The 21481-nt window shown below is 43.9% G+C and overlaps 2 protein-coding genes across 12 annotated transcripts in view; one reads left to right on the top strand and one right to left on the bottom strand.

Moving 5' to 3' along the window:
* The window catches only part of TOGARAM1 (TOG array regulator of axonemal microtubules 1), a 44553-nt gene extending 40776 nt beyond the window's left edge, over window positions 1–3777 (bottom strand). For all 4 annotated transcript variants that reach the window (XR_012673742.1, XR_012673744.1, XR_012673743.1 and 1 more), the window contains exon 1: window positions 2239–3777. Coding sequence is in view for 1 of the 4 variants with exons in the window: in XM_075150658.1 (XP_075006759.1) it covers window positions 2239–3777 (1539 nt within the window). In the remaining 3 variants the exon portion in view is untranslated. The remainder of the gene's footprint in view (window positions 1–2238) is intronic.
* Window positions 3778–4140: 363 nt separating this feature from the next.
* Window positions 4141–18861, top strand: KLHL28 (kelch like family member 28). Of its 8 annotated transcripts, XM_075150662.1 has the most exons (6): window positions 5290–5381; window positions 7363–8261; window positions 10744–11187; window positions 14047–14255; window positions 14739–14787; window positions 14879–14964. In XM_075150662.1, the coding sequence occupies exons 2-5, from the start codon at window positions 7363–7365 to the stop codon at window positions 14762–14764; spliced, it is 1578 nt and encodes a 525-aa protein (XP_075006763.1). In that variant the 5' UTR covers window positions 5290–5381; the 3' UTR covers window positions 14765–14787; window positions 14879–14964. The 8 variants fall into 8 exon arrangements, with proteins under 8 accessions (XP_075006764.1, XP_075006766.1, XP_075006767.1 ...); XM_075150663.1 differs by lacking the exons at window positions 5290–5381; window positions 14739–14787 and adding an exon at window positions 4141–4250 and having other exon boundaries at window positions 14879–18861; XM_075150665.1 differs by lacking the exons at window positions 5290–5381; window positions 14739–14787 and adding an exon at window positions 4363–4719 and having other exon boundaries at window positions 14879–18861.
* Window positions 18862–21481: the final 2620 nt, after the last annotated feature.

Here is a 21481-nt window from a genome sequence, read left to right as displayed (position 1 = left end):
AAGTATTTGCATGATGTTATATAATTGGAAAAGTCTTCCAAGGAGAAAAGAAGAAAACCTGTCATCACACAAAGATTCAGCCACACAGACAAATGTTGGGGTGACGAAGAGACAAGCCAAGTGGTTGTCAGATGTAGGAAGTCAATCTGAAGGTCTTTCTATTTTTTCCTGTTAGGCTTTACTACTCAGGTCTCCTACCTGAGAGCTTCCTGCAGTCTGCTTATGATTTGCCCACCTTTGAGAGCAGTACTATAAACAAAGCCAAAAACCCACACACGCGCCCTTAGCGCTCCAGATGCCCGGCAGTTAGGTTGGTTTTCATCCCAATATTATGAGATGGGATTTACGCCCATGAAGTTCATACTACACATATAAAAATACATATAGTCTAAAAAATTTTTATCATATTAGTATCAAGGATGTTCCCTAGTAAACCGAGTACCTCATTATAACTGACTTGAAGCCATGAATATGTAACTACTTCCCCAGGTCAAATGTAACTTTAAGTTCACACCATTTCTAAATGTACTTTACATATGCAACAAAACAGAAACCATAAATTAATTGCTTTCTCCCCTTCTCTCTGGGGTTGGAAACTTTGGGCAATCCTCCCAATTTACAGGGATAAGAACAACCACATGTACAAAAAGGTTTAAAAAAACCCAAACCAAACCAAACCATTTGCACAGCACCTAGCTGTGACCTCGAGAGAGGGCTCAGGCAGAGGACCTTCCACCACTCCAAGCAACAGCCAGGTTTTGGTGCATGTGTTGGCTTGCTTTTTGTTTGCAGCCTACAGGAAAACACAAACCCAGCAAACAGCAGCAGTACAGAACTCAGCCCAACCTGCCTTGAGAATGCTGGCAATTAACTATTATTTCTACAAGTTGTATTAGTTAATACTGAAAAGCTGTTTCAAAAAGAAAAACCTTCTTTCTCTAGAGGCGTTTCCTAAATAACTTGTTGCTCAGACCCTATTTGCTTTGTAGATAAGCCAAGGGAACTCAGCTGCCTGATTCATCAACTCAAAAAGATCCAGATCTCTTTAGGAGTCTGAATAAACGTAATACACCAACAACGGACATGTGCCTGCGTGCATACAAGTATATACGTGAACTTCTAGGTTTCTACACTACAATAATGTTAACTCATGTTTCTTTTTATTAAGAGACTTTATCAAAAGCTAGCCTTCACAAAGTAGCACTGTTCATGACTCATCCAATACAAGAACAAGTTACCAAGCAACTAAGAATTACATGCTGAATATGTAAACGTGGTAGTGAGGAAGTCTATTCTATACAGCTTTCGATTTTCTAAAAAGATCTACTCGCTTAAACTCACTCACTGGAGATCAAGTTATGATAAATTAAACCTGTCCAGTTAAAAAAAAAACAAAAAACACCACCACAACAAATCCACAACAGAAACCCACCACACACAGATACACCCCCAGGTCTTAAACGTGAGGACGGTATATCCAAAACAGATGTCACAGAACAGAACCACTGCCAAAGTAAAAGGGACCTGAACAATTTTTCAAAGGATCCTTCCCTTTGCAGCTGCCGACATGGTCAGTAAGTGGTAAACCCAAAACTCGGGTCAATCAGAATTGCTATTTCAGCCTGACCTACATTTTTCCTAGTCGAATCAGACTGAGGAACAAGAGCCACACAGACATTTGGCAACCCCCAGGTTTTACTGCAGGTCAGTACACTGCCAAAAAGCACTGGCTCAGCCACACTCCAGAGCTCTGCCTTCAAAGCCTGAATTGAAGCAATTTGTCAGTTTTCCTCCAAACAGCTTCTGTATTTAGGAAAGCCAACATTTCTGCTTAACTCTTTGCAGACACATACTCTCAAACACAAATATACAAACAGAAGCTCTGAAATAGTTTCCCTGCTCTTGTACTCATTCCCTGGGTTTTAGCTAGCCATTGTCAGAGACAGGTCTCTGGGGTCAGACGTAAGAAGTGCCTCATGGAGTTCAGCTAACTTCAAAAAAAGATTTTTTTTTTTTTGTGATACGTTGTCTGGTTCCTACTGGTGTTAAATCTGACACAAGGAGTTCTCAAATTTGCCCTCCCAGATCAATGTAAGTACAGATCCTTGCACATAAAATATTAGCAGTATTAGCCATACCTTGGAAATACCTGTCATTTAATAAACCTTTGACAACTTTCAAATGTCCCTTTGGGACATGCCTTGGAAGAACCGAGCCCAGTGAGCTACGAGTACATACCTGCTCCACACCCTTTGTGAAAGGCATCTTGACTCCTGAACCACCTTCCCTGTCCCCAGCATGCTCATTTTCCCAAGGCAGTTTGTTTTTTCCTTTACCCGCACTCAAGACTCTTCTTGGACTTATTCCTTGATCGGCATACACACCATGTGAGCTGGAGTTTTGCAGAGCATCATCCCTTGCGTGATACCCGCAGTAACTGTGTGCGCTCTGAGTCCTGTTGCCCATCAGCAACCAGTCTGTATCTGCTCCGGGGGGTAAACAGGACCCCCTGTTATGACCAGATGAAGGCAAGGGCACAGCGTACTCTACAAACCCTTGGTCTACTAGCTTCGGCAAGGTCTTCCTGGCCAGCCTGGCCTGCACCGCGTGCATCACCCCGTCCCCGTTATCCTCAAGTTCCACAGCATCCACCGCCTTGAAGAGAAGGGTGGTTTTGCCTGGACCCATGGAAGACGCAAGCACAGCAAACGCTTCCATGGCGGCATGCCGGACCCTGCGCTTGCTGTCCACCAGTGCTGGAGCCAGCCCGAACGCCAGCTTGGCCAAGTCCAGCTCCTCACTGGGGTAAGTGAGGAGGGCCACGATGCAGATGTTGACCACCTCCTCGCGGACTTTGGAGTTCTTGTGCTGCAGATGCTCCTGCTGCAGCAGCAGGCCCAGCACCTGCTGAGGACCCGCTGTCTTCATCAGCCGCAGGAACAGGCGGTTGTACTCCTGCCGGATGGCCAGCTTGTTGTCTCCTAGGACTTTAGCAGCAGCCGAGACCAGAGGTGCCAGGAAGACCTGGACCTGGTCGCCCAGGCGCAGGGCCAGCAGATGTATCACCTCCAACGTCCCGAGCACCACCTTGAAGTTGGAGTCATCGAGGAGGGTGTAGAGGAAGCTGATGAGCCCCAGGAGGCTGGGGGCAGGCGTGGAGGCCACCGCAGCCTGGCTGGCACCTCCAACCACCCTCTTCAGCTCCTCCACAGCTTGCGTGCGGTTCTTGTAGTCCTCCTGGTCCAGCAGGCGAGCGTGCAGCTCCGGCGGCAACAGCCCGAACTTCAGACCGGCGCTGCCGGGCTGGGCGGGGGGCGGCGGCGCCGTGCCCTCGCCGACCAGCCGGCCCTCCAGCAGCCGCTGCCGGCCAGCGGGTGGGAACGGCTCGGCGCCGGGCTCCTCCTCCCGCTGCCCGGCTGGCCCGGGACCGCCCAGCTGCCAGGCCAGGCTGCGGGAGAGCTCACCTGGGCCGCGGCGGGCGGCGGGCGGCGGCGTGAGGGCGCGCAGGGAGGTGGCGGGCGGGCGAGGGGGGCGGCCGGGCCCGCGGCGCCGCCCGCGCAGGGCCTCCCCGCGCAGCGCCGGCCGCGGCCCCCACGGCAGCTCCGCGGCGTCGCCCGCCGCCCGCCCGCCGCGCTCGGGGCTGAGGTACGGCGGGAGCCGGCCACCGTCCCCCCCGCCGCCGCCGCCGCTCCGCGCCCCGCCCGCCGCCCCGCGCTCGGGGCCCGCCGGCTCCTCCATGGCGCGGGCGGGCGGCGGCAGCGCGAGGGCCGCGGCCATGGGCGGTGCGGGACGGAGCCGCCCCCGCCCCGGCAACGCCGCGCGGCAACAACACCTCCGTCGCCAGGGGCCGGCCTGCACCGCGCCTGCGTGGCACCGCCCACGGCGCGGCGGGCGGGGGGGGCTGGCACACGCCTCGCCGCCCCCGTTCCCCCTACGCCGCCGACGGCGCTGCGGAGCGTGGATGCGCGGCTGCAGAAGTCGAGAGCCGCGGGGCGGGAGCGGGCCGTGCCGGGGCCGCGCCGCCGGTGAAGCGGAACGGCCGCCTTCCCCCCCCCCACGGCGTGAGGAGTGGCACTGCCCAGGCCCGGGGGGTTGTGGGTGCACGGCACTTCCCCGCTGCTGATTGGGAGCGGGCGCGGGGCGGCGGCGCCCGGAAGTGACGTCTGCCGCTGCCGTCCGAGCGGAGGTGAGCGAGGCGGCGGCTACCGCGGGCCGGGCCTCGCCGCGGCCTGCGCCACCCCCGGCCTCAGGTGAGCCCGGCCCCACCCCGCCCTGCCGCGGCGGGCCCCCGCGGCCGAGTGGCTCTGCCCGCTCCGGCCGGCGCCGCCGCCGCCTCGGTGTCGGTCGCGTTTCTGCGCCCGTTTAGCAGCGCGGCGCAGACTGCTGTTTCCCGGTCTGGGGAGTGCGGGCGGGATAGAGCGGCGCCGCGCTGCGGGGTGCGAGCGGCCTCAAATGCTCGGGGGAGGGCGGCCGCCCGCCCGCCTCGGAAGACGCTGGTAAAAACGGAGCGGCGGCGGAAGGGTGTCAGCTCCGTCCCGGCGGGGCGGCTGGTGCACCGGCGCTGAGGAGCCCCGTGCCGCCGACTTCCCAGAGGCTGCCTGCGGGGGAGGTGGCAGGGGGGGAAGCCCGCTGCTGGTTTTCTAAGCCGAGCGCCCATGTGTGCGGCGCTTCGCCTCTGCCCTGCACCCCTGTGCCCTACACCGGGGCTGGAGCTTAAGCGTAAGGGTTAAGCGCAACGGCACGGAGAGCGTGAAATGTCATAAGCAAGAGAGTTTATGGTTGAAAATTATTTTTTGCGCTTTTTTTTGGCGTGCAGAAGGTGTTTTTTTGCGGTGTGTCGGGTGTTTAGAACCAAAGTTAGCTCGGCACTTAGGGCGGGTGCTTTTGAGGTTTTATGCTCTCTAGTGAGTAACAAAACCAGACAAGTCGCTACTGGCCTCAGCCATTTTGTAGTCTAAATAAGGAACTGGCGAGCACTTAAATACTACCTTGAAACAGCAAAGTGCCTGGAGCTCTTCCTGCTGTTTTCACATAAAGAAAGTGCTGTGCTCTGCATCAGTTACTGGGCATCGTCGCATACCGTGGTTTTTAGAAGAGTAAAACCTTCACTAAGCAAGCTTAGGTATTCACCTTTCTGGTTAACCTTTTTATTTCCAATAATTCTTTCCCTGCTATTCAAGATAAGCTTTACCCGCAAACTGTGAAAAGAATCTGATAGTCCAGAGCCTAGGGGCAACCATTTGATTTGTGTTGTGAGCACAAGTTGTTGGACTAGCGTATGTTTTTCAGGGCTGATTAATGTTCCAGCTTCTGATTTCTTGCTCAACAGTAAAGTAAATGCATGCAAGTATGTGGTGTGGGCAAGCATTGCCGTGCAGAAGGTATGCCAGAAACAACAGCAGGCACCTCTACCAAGTTGGTACAAAAAGTTTTATTTCTGCAGAATAACTTAAACGTAGTTGTTTATAACTTAAACGTAGTTGTTTATAACTGTTTTTACAGGTTTTGCATCTGAACTGTAATCATTCCTTTTTCCTTCCGTGTGGTGTTACCTTGTGATTTTATGATTTCTGCATGTATGTACAATCAGGTTATGAACTGAGCACAAACACAAAAGGAAAAGAAAGTGTTTTAGCTGCTGAACAGCTCTTCCCCCACCCCCATATAATTTGTGCTGCAAAAATGTTGTTATATGGAAAATGTTGTTGTATGGAATCTTGCCTTTTTGCAGATATGCTTAAAATACTTTCTCTTAGATATTTTTTTTTCCCCCCAGTATAGGGTTGTAATAGGAGAGGGATGAGCTTACTTATCTTTTAATGGGTAAGAGGTTTTCTATCGCTAGCTGTAAGCCTTCACTTCTCTATTCTCTAGTGCTATTATGTTCTGTATTTAAATGTTGGCAACTAATTTTATTCTTTCAGATTAAGCACTTTGTAAGTAGGCTCGCTGCAAATTAGATGTCAGTTAAGGAGCTGTAAAAATGGTGAACTTCTTAATAATAAGATAAAAGAAGTGAGGTCTTGAAGTTTGTGTAGTCATTTAGCAAATCAAAATTAAATCAGCTTTTCAGTTCAGAAATTGGGTGGTTGCAGTTGTTCTCTGTAGAACAATAGTTATATTTCCTCGTGGTCCAGGATCCTGACACATTCATACCCTCCACCCTCTCACTGGTATAATAATTCAGTCTGAATAAAGAACTGCAGAACTGCTTCTCCAACAGGTAGTGGTGGGCAGTACCATTTGAATTTTAATGATACTGAAATTAGAGCAGGTATCATAATGCCTTCAAGTGTCACGATGCAAACTATAAGTTTTTGGGAGAAGTGTTTGGGGGTTTTGTGGAGCTGTAGGTAGGAACGAGGATCCTTCTCTCTGCCCTTACTAGTGATGTTGGGAAGCGTGGGTAGCTGCCGGTGCCGAGAGGATGAGGAAATGGTGATGGATACCAGGATGCTCAGCCCATCCACCTGGGACCTGCTCCCTTGCTCACCCTGGGAAGCAAGTCACAGCTCCTGCCCCTCACCTCTTGACGGTGGAGGCAGGCCCAGCTTCCCTGGGTCTGATCTCTCTGGAGGGCGAGGGCATGTCCACTGGGGATTTTCTGTCATGGTGGAAGCTGCTCAGTGAGTGAGGATCGCCCCTTCTACTGTGCTCCTCTGCCCGTTCAGAGTACGGTAACCTCTGCTCCAGCACTCTGTTCCTGCAGCCCAGGGCCCCACTGGCTCGGTGGGTCTTTTTTGCCTCTTTGCGGAGAGGGAGGAACTCTTCTGTTCCGGGCGAGGAAGGGGGAACGGAGAGCTGGTCCCTGCTGACGGGTGGGGCCCTGCCTGCACCACTGGTTGGAGGGGAAGCACAGCAGGCCTTGGCTGCACTGCAGTAGCACTAAGTAGGCTGCAAGGCAAGTAGCAGAAAGTAGTTTAAGAACTTCTAAAACTTTGTCTCAAATAAGCCAGTTCTATTCTTTATTTATCTCTATTTTTATTTCAGTCACTGTCCAGTTCTCTCAAATATCTGATGTAGAATCCTATCACGTATTCAACGCTTCAGATAATATGCATTTTACTCCAGAACAAAAAAAAAGGGTGGTGGTTGTTTGGTTGGTTGGTTTTTTTAAGTCAAAGATTAATATGGCGTACACTATTAATAAACATTTGATTGTTCTGGATTTAACTTGCATGAAAAAGCATAGCACATAAGGATTGAAAAAGTAAATTGGAAAGTAATAAACCTAATTAAGATAAAAACAAAAATGGAAAAATATTTTTTTAAATGTTATGTATGGCATGTCTAAGTAACATGAGTAATGAAGCTGTTGAAATGAAGCCCTGAGTAATGCGTTAAAATTTCTGTTTGTCACAGATGGACCAGTCGTCTCCAACCTACATGCTTGCCAACTTAACCCACTTGCATTCTGAACAGCTTCTGCAAGGCTTGAACCTCCTTCGCCAACATCACGAGCTCTGTGACATTATCCTCAGAGTTGGCGATGTCAAGATCCATGCCCATAAAGTGGTGCTTGCCAGCATCAGTCCATACTTCAAAGCCATGTTCACTGGGAACCTTTCTGAGAAGGAAAACTCAGAGGTGGAGTTCCAGTGCATTGATGAGGCAGCACTGCAGGCCATCGTGGAGTATGCCTACACAGGAACCGTGTTTATCTCGCAAGACACTGTAGAGTCGCTTCTTCCAGCCGCGAATCTTCTCCAGATCAAACTGGTAGTGAAGGAGTGTTGTGCGTTTCTTGAAAGCCAGCTTGATCCTGGCAATTGCATCGGGATTTCTCGTTTTGCAGAGACCTATGGCTGCCATGACCTCTACTTGGCTGCTAACAAGTACATTTGTCAAAACTTTGAAGATGTTTGTCAGACAGAAGAATTTTTTGAGCTTACGCATTCTGAATTGGATGAAATTGTTTCCAATGACTGCTTGAATGTTGTGACAGAAGAAACCGTTTTTTATGCACTAGAGTCCTGGATCAAATACGATGTTCAGGAGCGACAGAAGTACTTAGCACAGCTGCTACATTGCGTTCGGTTGCCACTCCTGAGTGTTAAGTTTCTTACAAGGTTATACGAAGCAAACCATCTCATTCGTGATGACCATACTTGTAAACATCTGCTAAATGAGGCCCTAAAATACCACTTCATGCCTGAACACAGACTTTCCCACCAGACCATGTTGATGACACGACCTCGCTGTGCTCCTAAAGTTCTTTGTGCTGTAGGAGGAAAAGCTGGACTGTTTGCGTGTTTGGAAAGGTAAGTAATAGTAAAGTTGTTGCAGCACTTGAGTGGTGTGATGTTCATGCATGTTTGTTATCGCCCTGGGTCGGGATTAAGACAATCATTGAAGAGCTGTGGTTTGCAGGACTGTAGTTACTGCTTTCCTTCATAAGAACTCTTAAGTAGATTTTTTTTTTTTTTTTTGAACGAGGACGAGCACTGAATTCAAAATGCTTTTTGATTTCATGAGTAGTCATCTTCAATGTTCCGGGGTTTTGTTTGTGCCAACACAAATAGCTATAAAATCTTATAATTTTAATTCTGTTGATTGAGAATTTGGTTAATAAAAGTTTGTATGCTACTTCTTTATCCTTTCAGGTCTTTTCATTTTACATAATTTTTTCCTGATCTATTATTATTCCAGACAATCAAATCATAAAACTTAACCTAATATATGACAAATACGCTTCCTGATAGCTCAAAAGTCCTTGGAATTAAAATAGACTTAATTGGAGAAGAGCGAAGAGGTAATTCTTAGCAATTTCACGTTCTTGATCATAATGTAGTTATGACTTTAATCTCTGCTGCTGAGTAGGTGTCCGTATCCGTGCTGGCAGAAGCAGGTAACTGCCCACCTTTCTTTACCCGGTTTTCAAAATGAACCTCCTCTTTAGTCGCTGGAGTACATCACTGAGGCTAATCATGTGAGCAAAAGGAATGTAATAGAGAGAAAAAGAGCTTTCTTCCCCGTACTGGTATGGTTGGGTTTACTTGTAACATTGTATTAACATTTCCAGAAATGGTAGTTAAACTATGTGTGGATCTACCTATATATGCATACTCATACATACGTGTATAGGGCTTTGATGTTGAATGTACCCTTATCAGCTCAGTAAATGTTTTCTGTGTGAAGGCAGACTACCCGAACTGGTACCACAGCTGAATTCTGGGGTAATATTTTATTCTGAGATATTCTTTTCTGTGACAGTTCCATGCTTGCATATATATACACACACTTAAAAACCTGGGAAGATCTGTATGTTCTTTTTCCCTGTGTTTAGAGATGTTGTCAAAAATATTTGAAGTTAACTTTCCCATTAATAGGGACCGATAGCAAACTAGATGTTGGGACTTGGAATTGTGGGGTTTATAGATTTGAAAAATAAAGGGGGGTTTGTGCTTAATAAAAAATCTGTTTGTTTAAATGAATAAAGTTGTCCTCTGGTATTCTTCAGCTCTGTTTCTTTCACAGCATCTTCAATGATTGTAACAATACTACATACCAATCTAGTTTGGATTATTTTGATTTTTTTTTTTAAACAAAAATGTTCTTTGCTACTATTAACCATGTTTTAATGCACACAAAAATTTATTATTCATATTAGTCTTTCCTAAACTGTTGTTTCAGTTAATACTTAAGTTTAAACGATTGCTCTTGACATACCAAAAAAAAGTCACAGATAATTAAACAAATAATTCATAATTCAATTAAAATTGTGAAGTAGGAAACCTTAATTCCACTGTTCTTGTTCTACTTCTCATTTGTACTTGCAGGAAGGCTGGTTTTTCACTTACAGTTAGCTGCTGCTTCATAATAACAAAATTACTTGGAATATATTTACTGCTGCTCTTTTCTAACTGGGCTGCTGCTGTCAAGAGCCAGTCCCTGCTTCTGGGTTCTTAGTCAGTGGCTATCAGCTCTCCAGTGGCTTCATTTTCTTGTATGTTTTTTGAACAGATCATATTTCCTGTGTACTAGATATTTTTTTAAATCATTTAAGTAATTTATTAACTAAACTGTTTAGGTAGATTGACTAGACTTTAGGCTAGACCCACATATTTTAACACTGAGTATAATTAAAAGAAAATGCAAATAAGCAGTATTTTGAAAACAGATTTTTCAAAGTAGTTTGTTCTATTTTGACATTTTGTTTAAATTATACAGTGCATGTGAAATATGTATTTACAAAACTACAAATTGTACTTTCTAAATCTATGTTTCTACGTATATATAGACGTGTGCTTTCCCCTCTCTAATTCTCCTTTTCTTCCTCTCCCATCTCTGTGGCTGTTCTGACTTTTTTTTTTTTAGTTTACCCTTTTTATCCCTTTGGTTTGTATTTTTAGCTTACCCCAATCACAGCCTATCTCCAAAAGCTGCTGTGGCATCAGCACTGTATTGTCTTCCCTCACATTATCCACGACGCTGTCCTGCCTTCCCCATAGTCTGCCTGGTTTCTACTTTCAAAATTCATCGTTTCAGGGCTCGGACTTGGTGCCGTGGCTGCTTGCTGTGTTGCTGCATCGCACTGTACGCTGTGAGGCCCTGGGTTTTTAACTCTTTAGAACAGTAAATGGCATTTGATTTTAGCTTACGTTTGGGCAATTGGAACAAACAGCAAACGTCGGAAGGGACATATGAAATAATCTTAAGACTGTGTTCCTCGATGCTCATTTGCACTTCACAGAGCTGCCGAAAGTTAGGTTTGCTCACATAATCTTTGTTTTTCTATTTCAGTGTTGAAATGTATTTTCCCCAGAATGACTCCTGGATAGGCCTGGCACCTCTTAGCATTCCCCGCTATGAATTTGGAATATGCGTCCTAGACCAGAAAATATATGTTGTAGGAGGGATTGCAACCCACGTGTGTCAAGGCATCAGTTACCGAAAGCATGAGAATTCAGTGGAGTGCTGGGACCCCGATACGAACACTTGGACGTCTCTTGAAAGGATGTTTGAGAGCCGGAGTACTCTGGGAGTGGTAGTTCTGGCAGGAGAGCTCTACGCCTTAGGTGGCTATGATGGGCAGTCTTATTTACGAACTGTAGAGAAATACATTCCTAAAGTGAAGGAATGGCAGCTAGTGGCCCCAATGAACAAAACAAGAAGTTGTTTTGCTGCAGCTGTCTTGGACGGAATGATATATGCCATTGGTGGTTATGGTCCTGCCCATATGAACAGGTATGTGCTTTTGATGTGTGTAGCTCAATGCCATAAGCTGGAAATCAGCAAAACTCACTGTTAAGTTTGTGTTCGGCAGCCAATTAAAAAGATAGATTGGTAATCCACAATGCGCCTCATTAATCCTTGTTCTGCAGTATCAGTCTGGTAATTCAACTGGGAAATCTTTATTTTTAACTTACCTTTACATGTTCCAGCTCAGAGCTGGTTTGTTTGGGTTGTGTTTTTTTTTTTTTTTAAAATCCTTAAGAAGAGAAAATGGTAAAAACAAAGACATATACGCATATTACTAAGCAAGGTGGTGCAAGACACCTGACCTTGTAGACACCCAAGCTGGTTAACTCAGCAGATCAGTATTGTGTGCGCTTATTTGCTCAGGCCCCAAGGTAGTGTACTTGTGTCTGTGTCGTGGTGCTGCACCTCAGTTACTGAGCTCTCGGGAGAGGCTTGCTTAGCACTGTGCCAGAGCTGTGTAAATCCTTGTACCTCAAGCCTGCAAAATATTAGGATGCGTGGTTAACTTCAACATTGAAAACACTGATTTGAAATGAATAGGATTTTTCACATGCTTAATATACATAAAATAAATATATACCTCAGAAGGAATCTTAAAGTAGTCTTAATGACAATAATAAAGTTCAGAATGGCGGTTACTGGTCTGGCTCCTGGGTAGAAGTGGGTTTACTTCAGACCTTATGTTCGCAAGGAGGTTTCCTGGTAGCAGCATGCTCTTTAATTGTTCTGTTCCACATTGCTCTCTATGGATGGAGAAAGTTAGGTTTGCTCACATAATCTTTGTTTTTCTATTTCAGTGTTGAAATGCATTTAGTTAAGCAAAGAAATAATTTGTATTTTCTTTTCTTCATTAAAATGGGAACAAATTGGCTGTACGTCCCTCCAGGAAGCAAATCAATAAACTACAAGTCTAAATAGCTGAATAAAGAATGAAAATTAAAATCTTGCTTATAGGAAAGGATGCATTGATTGGTTAACAGTGTAGTATAACAACATTGCACTAGTCATTAATTGTACTTACTTTTTATACTTGATACACTTTTATATAAAACAGTTTGTGAAGCAAAGGATTGGTTTCCAAATAGGAAAGTATAGCTAAGTAGTTTTCACTGGGAAAATGCAAACAATTTTTTAAAATTACTGAAATACAAACCAGCCATAAGTTAAACTGTTTGGTACGGTTGTGACAGGATTTTATGAAACTTAATGTGACATTATTTTAATTTTTTGTATTTTAAATTACAAACTGTAATAGCAGTTGAAATACTTAATAGACAAGCAAGCAGTCTCTAAAAGTTTTCTGTTGACTCTAGGATTTCTTCACATGGGAATTTGACCCAGAATAATTAAGCTGCGCTCTTGTCCTGTGTGGTCACTCTTAGCTCCATACCGTCTTTGTACCCATACAGAACTATCGGCTTTAGTAGTAGATTAAACAAAGCAAAGTCAGTAGCAGATTAGATCAGGCATACCAGGAGTTACTGTGGGACCTCTGGGTGCTCATTCCACCACAGCCTTGTTGCACAGACTATAAAAAAAGGAAGATAATCAAGCCCTTGCTCTTGCCAGAAGTGGTTCCCAAAAGTTGAATGCTCGGTGTGCACACAGGCCTTTGCAAGGTAAACTCGGTAACCTTCTTTCAGGAAATGTAAGACTTATCACTGGAGCAATACGAAATGTCTTTATCAAGCTGGTACCTTTAAAGGGAAAGCTCTTAACAACATTAAAATTCTGCAGTAGCCTCACTCCTTGTGCCATATTGCTCTTCCTCAGTCAGAAAGGAATTGCCAGCAGCTCCTGTAGAGTTATTAGAATCTGGTATTTCGTTATTTGCCTTTTTAAATTTAATTTACTTTTTATTGAATAATTTTGGTTTTATTGATTATTCAAGGGCGCGAGTAATATGCCATGCCATACAGTCACTAGGCTCATACAAGCTCTAGCATTAAAAGAAAGCTGACTGCTGTGTAATTAAGCACCTTTTCTCCTACTCTGTACTGCTTCTGATTTTCTCTTCCCCTCTTTTCTGCGCCCTCATGCTACTGAAGCTGCACCTAGGACAGGGAATAGCTACGTGCCATGAGTGCGTTAAGGACTCTGACCATCTGTACAGCTCCAGTGATTAAAAAAATAATAATGATGATGATAATTCATTTCCATTTTATCCTGAAGGCCTCTTCTATCCTTGGTGTTTGATCAGCAACCTTTTTACTGCTTTTCCTGAGGGATATGCTTGCCACATTTTTTTCCTCTCTGTCTGTTATTTTCAGGCAAGCCTTCATGAAGTTTTTGATTTGATGCGTTACCCAAACAGATATGCTTCAGATCTGCATTGTGTTCAGTTTTTCCTGAGTTGCTTTTTTTATAAATAGCAGCAGTCATCCTTGAAAGAGCTTTTAGTTCTGAGGCCAGCTTTGAAAAGGCTGGCTTTGTTTCAATATGTAACCTGAAGGTCCAGGCTAGTGGCATGAGGACATTGGAGAAGCAGCTGAACTGCAGTCCCTGTGTCAGGATGAAATATGTTAAAACTGCTTTTTGGCAACACTCTATCGAGAACCTCCAGCTGCTTTGTGTTGTGGAAGGACCCTAGGATGTGATTGAGGCTTCTGAGGTGGTAACACTGGCTTTCGTTTCTTGCGCGCTACCATTGGGAGGTACAAAGCAACCACGCCGCAGAATTTTCCATCAGCTCAAGCACTCTTTCTTTGTGTGGCACTATTCCGGGGTGTGGTAATATTGGTTGGCAGAACTAGACGTACCTCTGACAAATGCAGATTCCTTGTGGAGTGAAATTCAAATGTCACTAAAATCCAAGCCTCACAAGTTGTTTGTTTGTATTTGCAGCATGGAGCGTTACGATCCAAGTAAAAACTCGTGGGAGACAGTCGCTTCAATGGCTGATAAACGAATAAACTTTGGTGTCGGTGTTATGCTGGGCTTCATTTTTGTGGTAGGTGGACACAATGGTGTGTCTCACTTATCGAGCATTGAGAGATACGATCCTCATCAAAATCAGTGGACAGTGTGTCGACCCATGAAGGAACCCAGAACAGGTAGGGACATACAAAACTCTCAGCAGTTAACTCAGATACCCGTTCAGAAATAAACTGCCCTTTGACCTGATAGAAGCTGCAGTAAAGTTGCAATGACTTGTCTACAGAGCATTGCACTTCATCTATGAATGAGGATCACTTAATCAGCTCTGTGAAAGAATGAGTATTTATTTCTCTATTTTTAATTACAGTCCAGTTTATTAATACTGAGCTATAACAAAAATAAAATGAAGTAGTATTTCTACTCTACCTTCTATTTTTTCATTGATTTTGAGTGAGTTTCAGCAATTCTGTGGTTACTGTTCTGTTGCGTTTTATTTTACATTGAGACTCAGTAGTGCATCCTCTCTTCTGTCTCCCTGACGAGGAGTGTTGGGACAGAAGAGCATTGCTTTGTCATAGGAAAGGGTGCGAAAACAGTAAAAAAAGAGTGTAAGACTTGAGCAGAGAGGGACTCTTCATTTACACCTGTTCTCTTTAAAGACAGCCCAAAGAAGGAGAGGCTGTGAGAACTTGTCTGTTCAGCCTTCAGGTGGGGGGGGGGTGGCTCCAATTAGGAGCAAAAATGCTCTACTTGCTTCCACACCTGGTGATCATGCAACTTCTTTTTTTCTTTCCGATAGGAGTTGGTGCAGCTGTAATTGATAACTACCTTTATGTAGTTGGAGGTCATTCAGGGTCATCCTATCTGAACACTGTACAGAAATACGATCCCATCTCGGATACGTGGCTGGACTCTGCTGGGATGATGTACTGTCGATGCAATTTTGGTTTGACTGCACTTTGATGAAAAGCAAGACTTTACGGACCTGATGCAAAGGTGGAGCTTAATCTGCTTGAAAATAAACCCTGCTGGTGGAGACCATAAGCCGCGTTTTCTGAAGTTGGGATTGAAATGAGGAAGGATTTGTTTTCTTCCGGTAATTGGCCTTTGTTACTTTAGTGACACAGGCAGAAGGAGTGGAGAGCTTGTTACCAGCTGGGTTTAGATAGCATCCTGTTAACGGCAGTGAATTTTAGAGAGTACAGTACATGCCTGGAATATGATTAGAAAACTTACTGTATATCTAACCCTTTCACTTTCTAGAGCTTTTCTCTCTTCCTCCTGCCTACTATGAAATATGAAGTTTACTGTGCTTGGGGTGAGAGATGTGTGAATGTGTTGTATGACTGGACAGTTTGCTGATAGTTGTCTGGTTGTGTCTTCATATTAAGAAAATGCCAGTGCTTCATAATTTTTTTTATGAACAGTAACTAAAGGGCTGCCTTGTTTCTGTATCTCAAGGTTTGTAAATAATAAATGCCATAGTATGTTGCCTGTACACTCTCCTTTGTTACCCACTTACCGGTAGGAGGGCTGGGATGGTAATTAGTAACTACTTAAAGAAATTTACAAGGCAAATTTATTGCCTCTTAATGAAATTTTTGGATCTGCTGAAGAGAAATCACATTTTTAACTTTCCCTTGTATTTTCTTTTTGTGGATAAATGAGTGCTAGATTAAGTGACTTAATCTTGCTAGTCTGCTGTGTGTTTTCAATTGTAATGCAAGGAAAAATTACAACAGTCATGCATTGGAAGGTGCCACAGCAGCATTCATAGCATGATATAAAATAAATACTCAAAAATGAATCCGTCCCATCCTTCTCCCAAGCGCACTTGTATCCATATTTCATATAAGTTCCTTTTTTAAAAGAATGTATGATTGCTTTTTCAGAGTGTTCAGATACAAAAATGGTGCTAAATGTAGGACTTAACAATAAGGCTGTTACTGATTTTAGTGCAGTATGCATAAAGCATGATTGTTTTGATTGTTCTAGTGGTTTTGTTTCTTATTTGCTTGATACATTCGTGCCTATGAAAACTGTCAAGAATAACACAATGTCCTGAATGAACTCTACGTTTGTTACTTTTTTTTTTTCAGAAGATCTATGTTTATTGTTCCTGTTCTCACAAATACATAAATAGGGAGTGAGTAGTGAGATCCCGTCTCGGGTTCTTTAGACAATCTTGCCTTTAACACAAGTCGCAACGAATGAAAAGCGCGGGGCATAGTTGCTCATCCCAAGCATGTGTCCTGTGTAACGGAGTACTGAAGGTCGCTTCCTGTGATTAACCAGAACCTCAAGAGATACAACTTTGTGATAGCCCTAAACTTAGTGAAAATTTGGGCAGATAAATAGAAAGCGATGCTGTGGGTTATAATCATTATTTAAAATAGATGACTGAATAAATACGAATTCTAGCTAATTTAGAATGTTTTGGGTTGTCTACTGATTTTATCTAAGAATCATGGTTATCTTTAATTTCTGTTTTGATGTCTGTATGTGTATTGCCAGGCCTGGTACTGAAGAATTTTTCTGCCTCCACAGTTATTTTCCCCTTGTTTTGACATGTTAAATTAATGTTTGTTTTCCCTTGTTTTTCAAGCCCATAGAGTATTATTTTTGAAGGTGCAATAATATTTGAAACAGTTGCTTTAAAAGCCATTTCTTTGTAAGTATGCTGAGTTGGAGGGTTTTGAGCGTACTTGATTTATTCTAAGTTCCTGCAAAGCTAATTGCAGCCAGGCAAACAGTGCCGTTCCTTGTTCTTCCATACGCTAACGTTCAGATTTTAAACAGTCAAGGTGGCGAGGGTGTTTTCGCCATAAAACATTATTCATAGATAACAGGTGTTTGCACAGATTATAAAATCCTGCACGTATTCTTCAAGTTCGGTAGAATTAAGCAGGACTTTAAAAGCAAATAGAATTAACAATTTCAGCATTTTCAATGCAGTTTATCTGACCCACTAAGGATTCTAGTTATATAGCAATAATAGCGTAATTTGATTGTTCCAGTGAATCTGTTGATAGGACACAAGTAGCTACATGGTTGTATGTTGCATGTTTGTGTGTGGGGAGGAGAAGGAAGGGGAGCAGGTTTGGGATTAAGGGAGGTGTTGCAGCCTGTTGCGCAGATTGCCTTCTCGTTCTCTTCAGGTAAATGCACAAGCTGAACGTTTCTGTGTGCTGTTTTACTTTTCAGTCTGTTTCACAGAGATGCCATTGCTTATCATATTTGCCAATATACACTGGAGATAAAGACACTTAACAAACTAATATTAAAATAAGAAAAATTCCTTACCTAAAAGAGAAGTTTCTGCCTTTTATTGATAGGAGGCTTTCCATGCAGTTCGGTATATACCGTACCTTTTAGAGTTTAACTACAGTAGGATTCCATGAATGAAGATGCTCATACATGTTCAGATTGGAAGTGTTAGTAAACGCTGTTTTCAGTTAGTAGAAAGTGGTGCAAGGTGTAGAAGTCGTTTTGACTTCGTCAGAACAAACAATCCGTAGGTCAGGGGGGTGTTGGTGGTTATTCAATGTTTATATAAACATCTTTCATTTATGGAAGTCAAAGCACTTAAAATGGCAAAATGTTTTATTCTCTTTACCTAGGCAGTGGCAATGTTAAATTAGGTCATAGAGATTGACCCCATATTGTGTAATGTGGTATTGCTAAACTTAAGATAGCAGCATAAGCAATTTTTTAGTATGCAGGCTCGGTATGAAGAATGGGAAAATTAAATACACTGCTGTTATTAGATGAACTGTTTAGCTAGAAATGGATCGAACCGTGTATCAACCTAGGGATCTTGTCACTTAAAATCATGCCATCTTCATTTTCTGTTCCGGGTGCTGCTTGTCCTGTTCACTGAAGTGCTTGTTATAGGAAGATCAGACACAGCAATCAGTTTAAATCTGCATTTAAAGAACAATACTCTCATTCTAATGTCTGTCTTGCAGTTTAAAAATTAAGGACCTTCAAATAAGATGTCATACAACTATAAATTATCATCCAGTTCTATTTCTTAATCACTCAAAATTATCTGTAAAGCACTTTAAAAGGGGTATGAGTTTATATGTGTACATACAGTTCTTGAATTTCTGCCTTTTTTTTTTTTTTAAAGATATTCATCTGTAAGCTTCTTGACAGTCTCTCCTACTAGGAATGCTTTTCTTTCAGAAAGTCTAGTTGGAATTTCTAGAGCGGCAAATGTGTCCAGTACACATCACAAACAGTTCATTTTTTCTGGGAGATAGCATGTTACTTTTGTGAATTTGACATCTGTAAGTCCCCATTCACTATATGAAACAATGCAAAATGTCCAAACTTGCCTTAAATTCTTGATATTTAACTGAAACGCAAAGAACTGGATGATAATTCCTATTTTTTTGCCTTATGCGCTGTGCTGTATTTTAAACCCAAGGATAACTATAATTTTTAGCGGGATTTAATAATTGTACAGAGAATACCAAATTGTACTCGGACTTGACCAGAGTGCTTTGGTTGGGAGTATAAAATGATATATGTAGTTTTGTGTACGTAGAGTGTTTTTATGTGTACATCTTTTTTAGCAGCAATGTTCTGGTTTTGTTATTGTTTACAAAAGTGGCATTTGAGTTCAACAGGAAAATAACTGTAACCTGCATTCTCGGTCTTTACTAGTGTTCTCAATGTGTTTGCTCTTGTGATAATGCTCTGTAAGTATTGTTGTAACTATTTCATTGAATGTGAAACAATTTAGTAAATAAACCTGCGGAAAAACTTATTTTTACACTCTCGTTGGATGGTGAATATAAATGCACTGTAGCTTTAGTCTCCTAAGGCAGTAACACCTTTGTGAGCTGTAATTCAAAAGCGGTGATACCTCAACCTGCAAGGTAACAGCTGGAGCTAAGGGGAGGTGGGGCGGGAGGATGCTTCCCCTTTTTGGGGAGGGTTGAGCTGGCTGGAAGACCCTCACCCCAATAACCACGTCACAGGGTCTTTGCCTCACTGGTATTAGAAGCTCCTGTGGAGAAGGATGTTAGTGTGTGGCTTGCTGTTTTCCATCTGTCCCTGTAGCCCTAACTATCGTCTCCCTGGTGAATCAGTAACCGTCGAAGGAGCACAAACCCGCTTGTTCCTGCTTCCCTTGGCAGAAGGGCACGCTCTAGAAAGCTCCCGTACAAACTGTTCTCTCCTGGTGAAGACCCAGCATCACTGAGCGACTGCAGAAACGTGATCGGTTCAGGGCCGAAGGGGTTTGCAGCTAAGTAATTTTAGTTTACCGTTAGACAGCTCTTCACAACTGTGTTTCAGGTGGTGGTTTCACTTCGGGTGATGATTTACGTGAGGTGACAACAGGCACCCCTCCCTCTCCATTAGTGAAGTGGAAATTTAAGACTTGGCAATTGTGCGGTGAAATGATTTTTTTGCTGGCTTCATCTAAATACAGGCAGAAATGGTTAATTTTTTTTACGCAGCTGAGAGCAGGGGTTAGTGTGCTGAACTCGCTTTCTTGCCCAAGGCCCGAATTCAACTTCTGGTCGCTGCTGTAGGAGATGCCATTCACCACCGGTACGCTCACAGGTACTCAACAGCAGTGTCCATAAAACGTGTAATCATGTCATCTGTCAACTCCAGCTAGAAAGCACTGCCTTTTATAGTCTTAGTCATGCTGAAGGTGGCACAAGAGGAAAATACTCAAGTGATTTTCTGTGTGTGTGGGGAGATTTACTACATTAATAAAAGACTTTCAAGTAATACCCATCAAGAACTTAGTTTTAGCTTTCCCTAAGTATGAAGGTTGCTATTACACACTGATGTAGCAGGTACCTCAAAACCCATTTTACAGATAGACAGGGCAGGAGAGGATTTTTTCCAGTTTATTTTAGCATAAAGTTACCCATTTTTAAAAAAACAGGATTGTGTCAGAAAAATACAAACATCTTGCATAGCATTTGACCAAAAACAGCACTAGGCAGTACAATACACAACTACTTTCTTTGGGTCCCAAGTATACACAGGCCTTAATTTTAGGAATGGCCAGGAACATAATGGTAAAAGGAACATAACTTAGGGGGGTTTAGCTGTCTAATATTAACTAGAGATGGCAAAAAATACAGAAGTCTGGTGCTTTATTTTTAAAAAAAGATGACATTTCTAAGCCCACCATAGGTGCATCCAGTGAACGCCGATTTGGGAAGCTGCAGTATAGTGCTTTTCTTTATTGAAGAGCATGGCACCTTCCAATAAATGTTGGAAAATAGAAAGTCATATGGATAGCACAAACATCCAACGTGGGCATCTGCTGCTGGAAAAAGTGTCTGGCAGGCAACTGCCCTCACACAGACAGGTCTTCCCCGAGCCCAGCTCTCAGAGACCTGTCGTCTGCTCTCGGGACCAAAGCAAGCGCAAGGCGAGAGGTTCCTCTGCTACCCGGAGGAAAGCTTCGGTTCCACCAGCCAGCTCAGCACCGCTTTATGACTCCTCTGCTCCGAGGAAAAAGGCAGGTGTCTGGCACTCAGATCTAGCAGTTTCCTATTTCTCAGTCTATAAAGGTTTAATACAACTGACATTCCTTGGAAAGCATCACGATGATCATCTGTGTTCCCTCTTTGCCCATCTAGTCAGCTGCGCCGTGCGCGTCGCTCTAGGTGGATCAGGCAGCCCGGCGTTTGATGCTCCTCGGCACCTGGCACCCAGATTTAACTGAACAGCCAGCGCTAACAGATGAGAAGTGGTAACTGGGAGATACGACAGACAGGGTGAACTGCAGCGGCATTACATGAAACTTCTCAAATGGTCACTTTCTTTGCTACTAAAGCTCCAGTCTAGAAAAAACCCAAAACTGTGTATTACCAGCCACAGTGCGCTCACGTTTCTATCAGTTATTTAAAAGTTTCAGATGAACTGAGAGTCCAAGTGACTGAATTCACCGTGCATTTATCCTCTGCTACTTAGTGGTCTCCTTCTCGGGTAAGGTCATTCCCATAGTTACAGACCAAAAGAAACCAACAAAACAAAAACTCCTCAAGTTTCTGCACTCCGTTCCCAGACCCCATCCCACTCCTCGTTCACTTTCCCTCCGCAGCACGGGCAGGTGGGGGTACCGGCCGTCCCCCCGTGCGAGCCCGGTCTCCAGAAGAAGCTGCTGTGAGCAGATGGGCAGACACCCAGCTCCAGCGGTTGACCGGTGTGTTTGAGACAGGACACCGGCACAGAAAAATTCAGCGATTGTGATTTTCCCAAGCCCGAAGAAGGGCTACTGGGTAAAACAAAAAACCAGCACGTTTCAGCCTGTACTGAATAACACCTACTGGGCACTCACCCAGCTCCGCCTGGGGACGGCTGCCAGCTGAGTCCAGACTCCAGGAGGAATTTCTTGGGGAAAACGGACATAATCGTAACCACT

Source organism: Calonectris borealis, chromosome 5 (assembly GCF_964195595.1).
Source record: "Calonectris borealis chromosome 5, bCalBor7.hap1.2, whole genome shotgun sequence".
In the NCBI taxonomy this organism is placed as follows: Eukaryota; Metazoa; Chordata; class Aves; order Procellariiformes; family Procellariidae; genus Calonectris; species Calonectris borealis.
The sequence above is the reverse complement of the archived record's forward strand: the minus strand, read 5'-3'. Positions and strand labels throughout refer to the sequence as shown.

What these genes read in the sequence shown, in the direction of transcription:
- KLHL28 (XM_075150660.1), top strand. Translation starts at nt 5,338, where the DNA reads ATGCATGCAAGTATGTGGTGTGGGCAAGCATTGCCGTGCAGAAGGTAT. An exon ending in GGTCCTGCCCATATGAACAG is followed by an intron (nt 11,188 to 14,046) that starts GTATGTGCTTTT and finishes TTGTATTTGCAG; the next exon opens with CATGGAGCGTTACGATCCAA. An exon ending in CATGAAGGAACCCAGAACAG is followed by an intron (nt 14,256 to 14,878) that starts GTAGGGACATAC and finishes TCTTTCCGATAG; the next exon opens with GAGTTGGTGCAGCTGTAATT.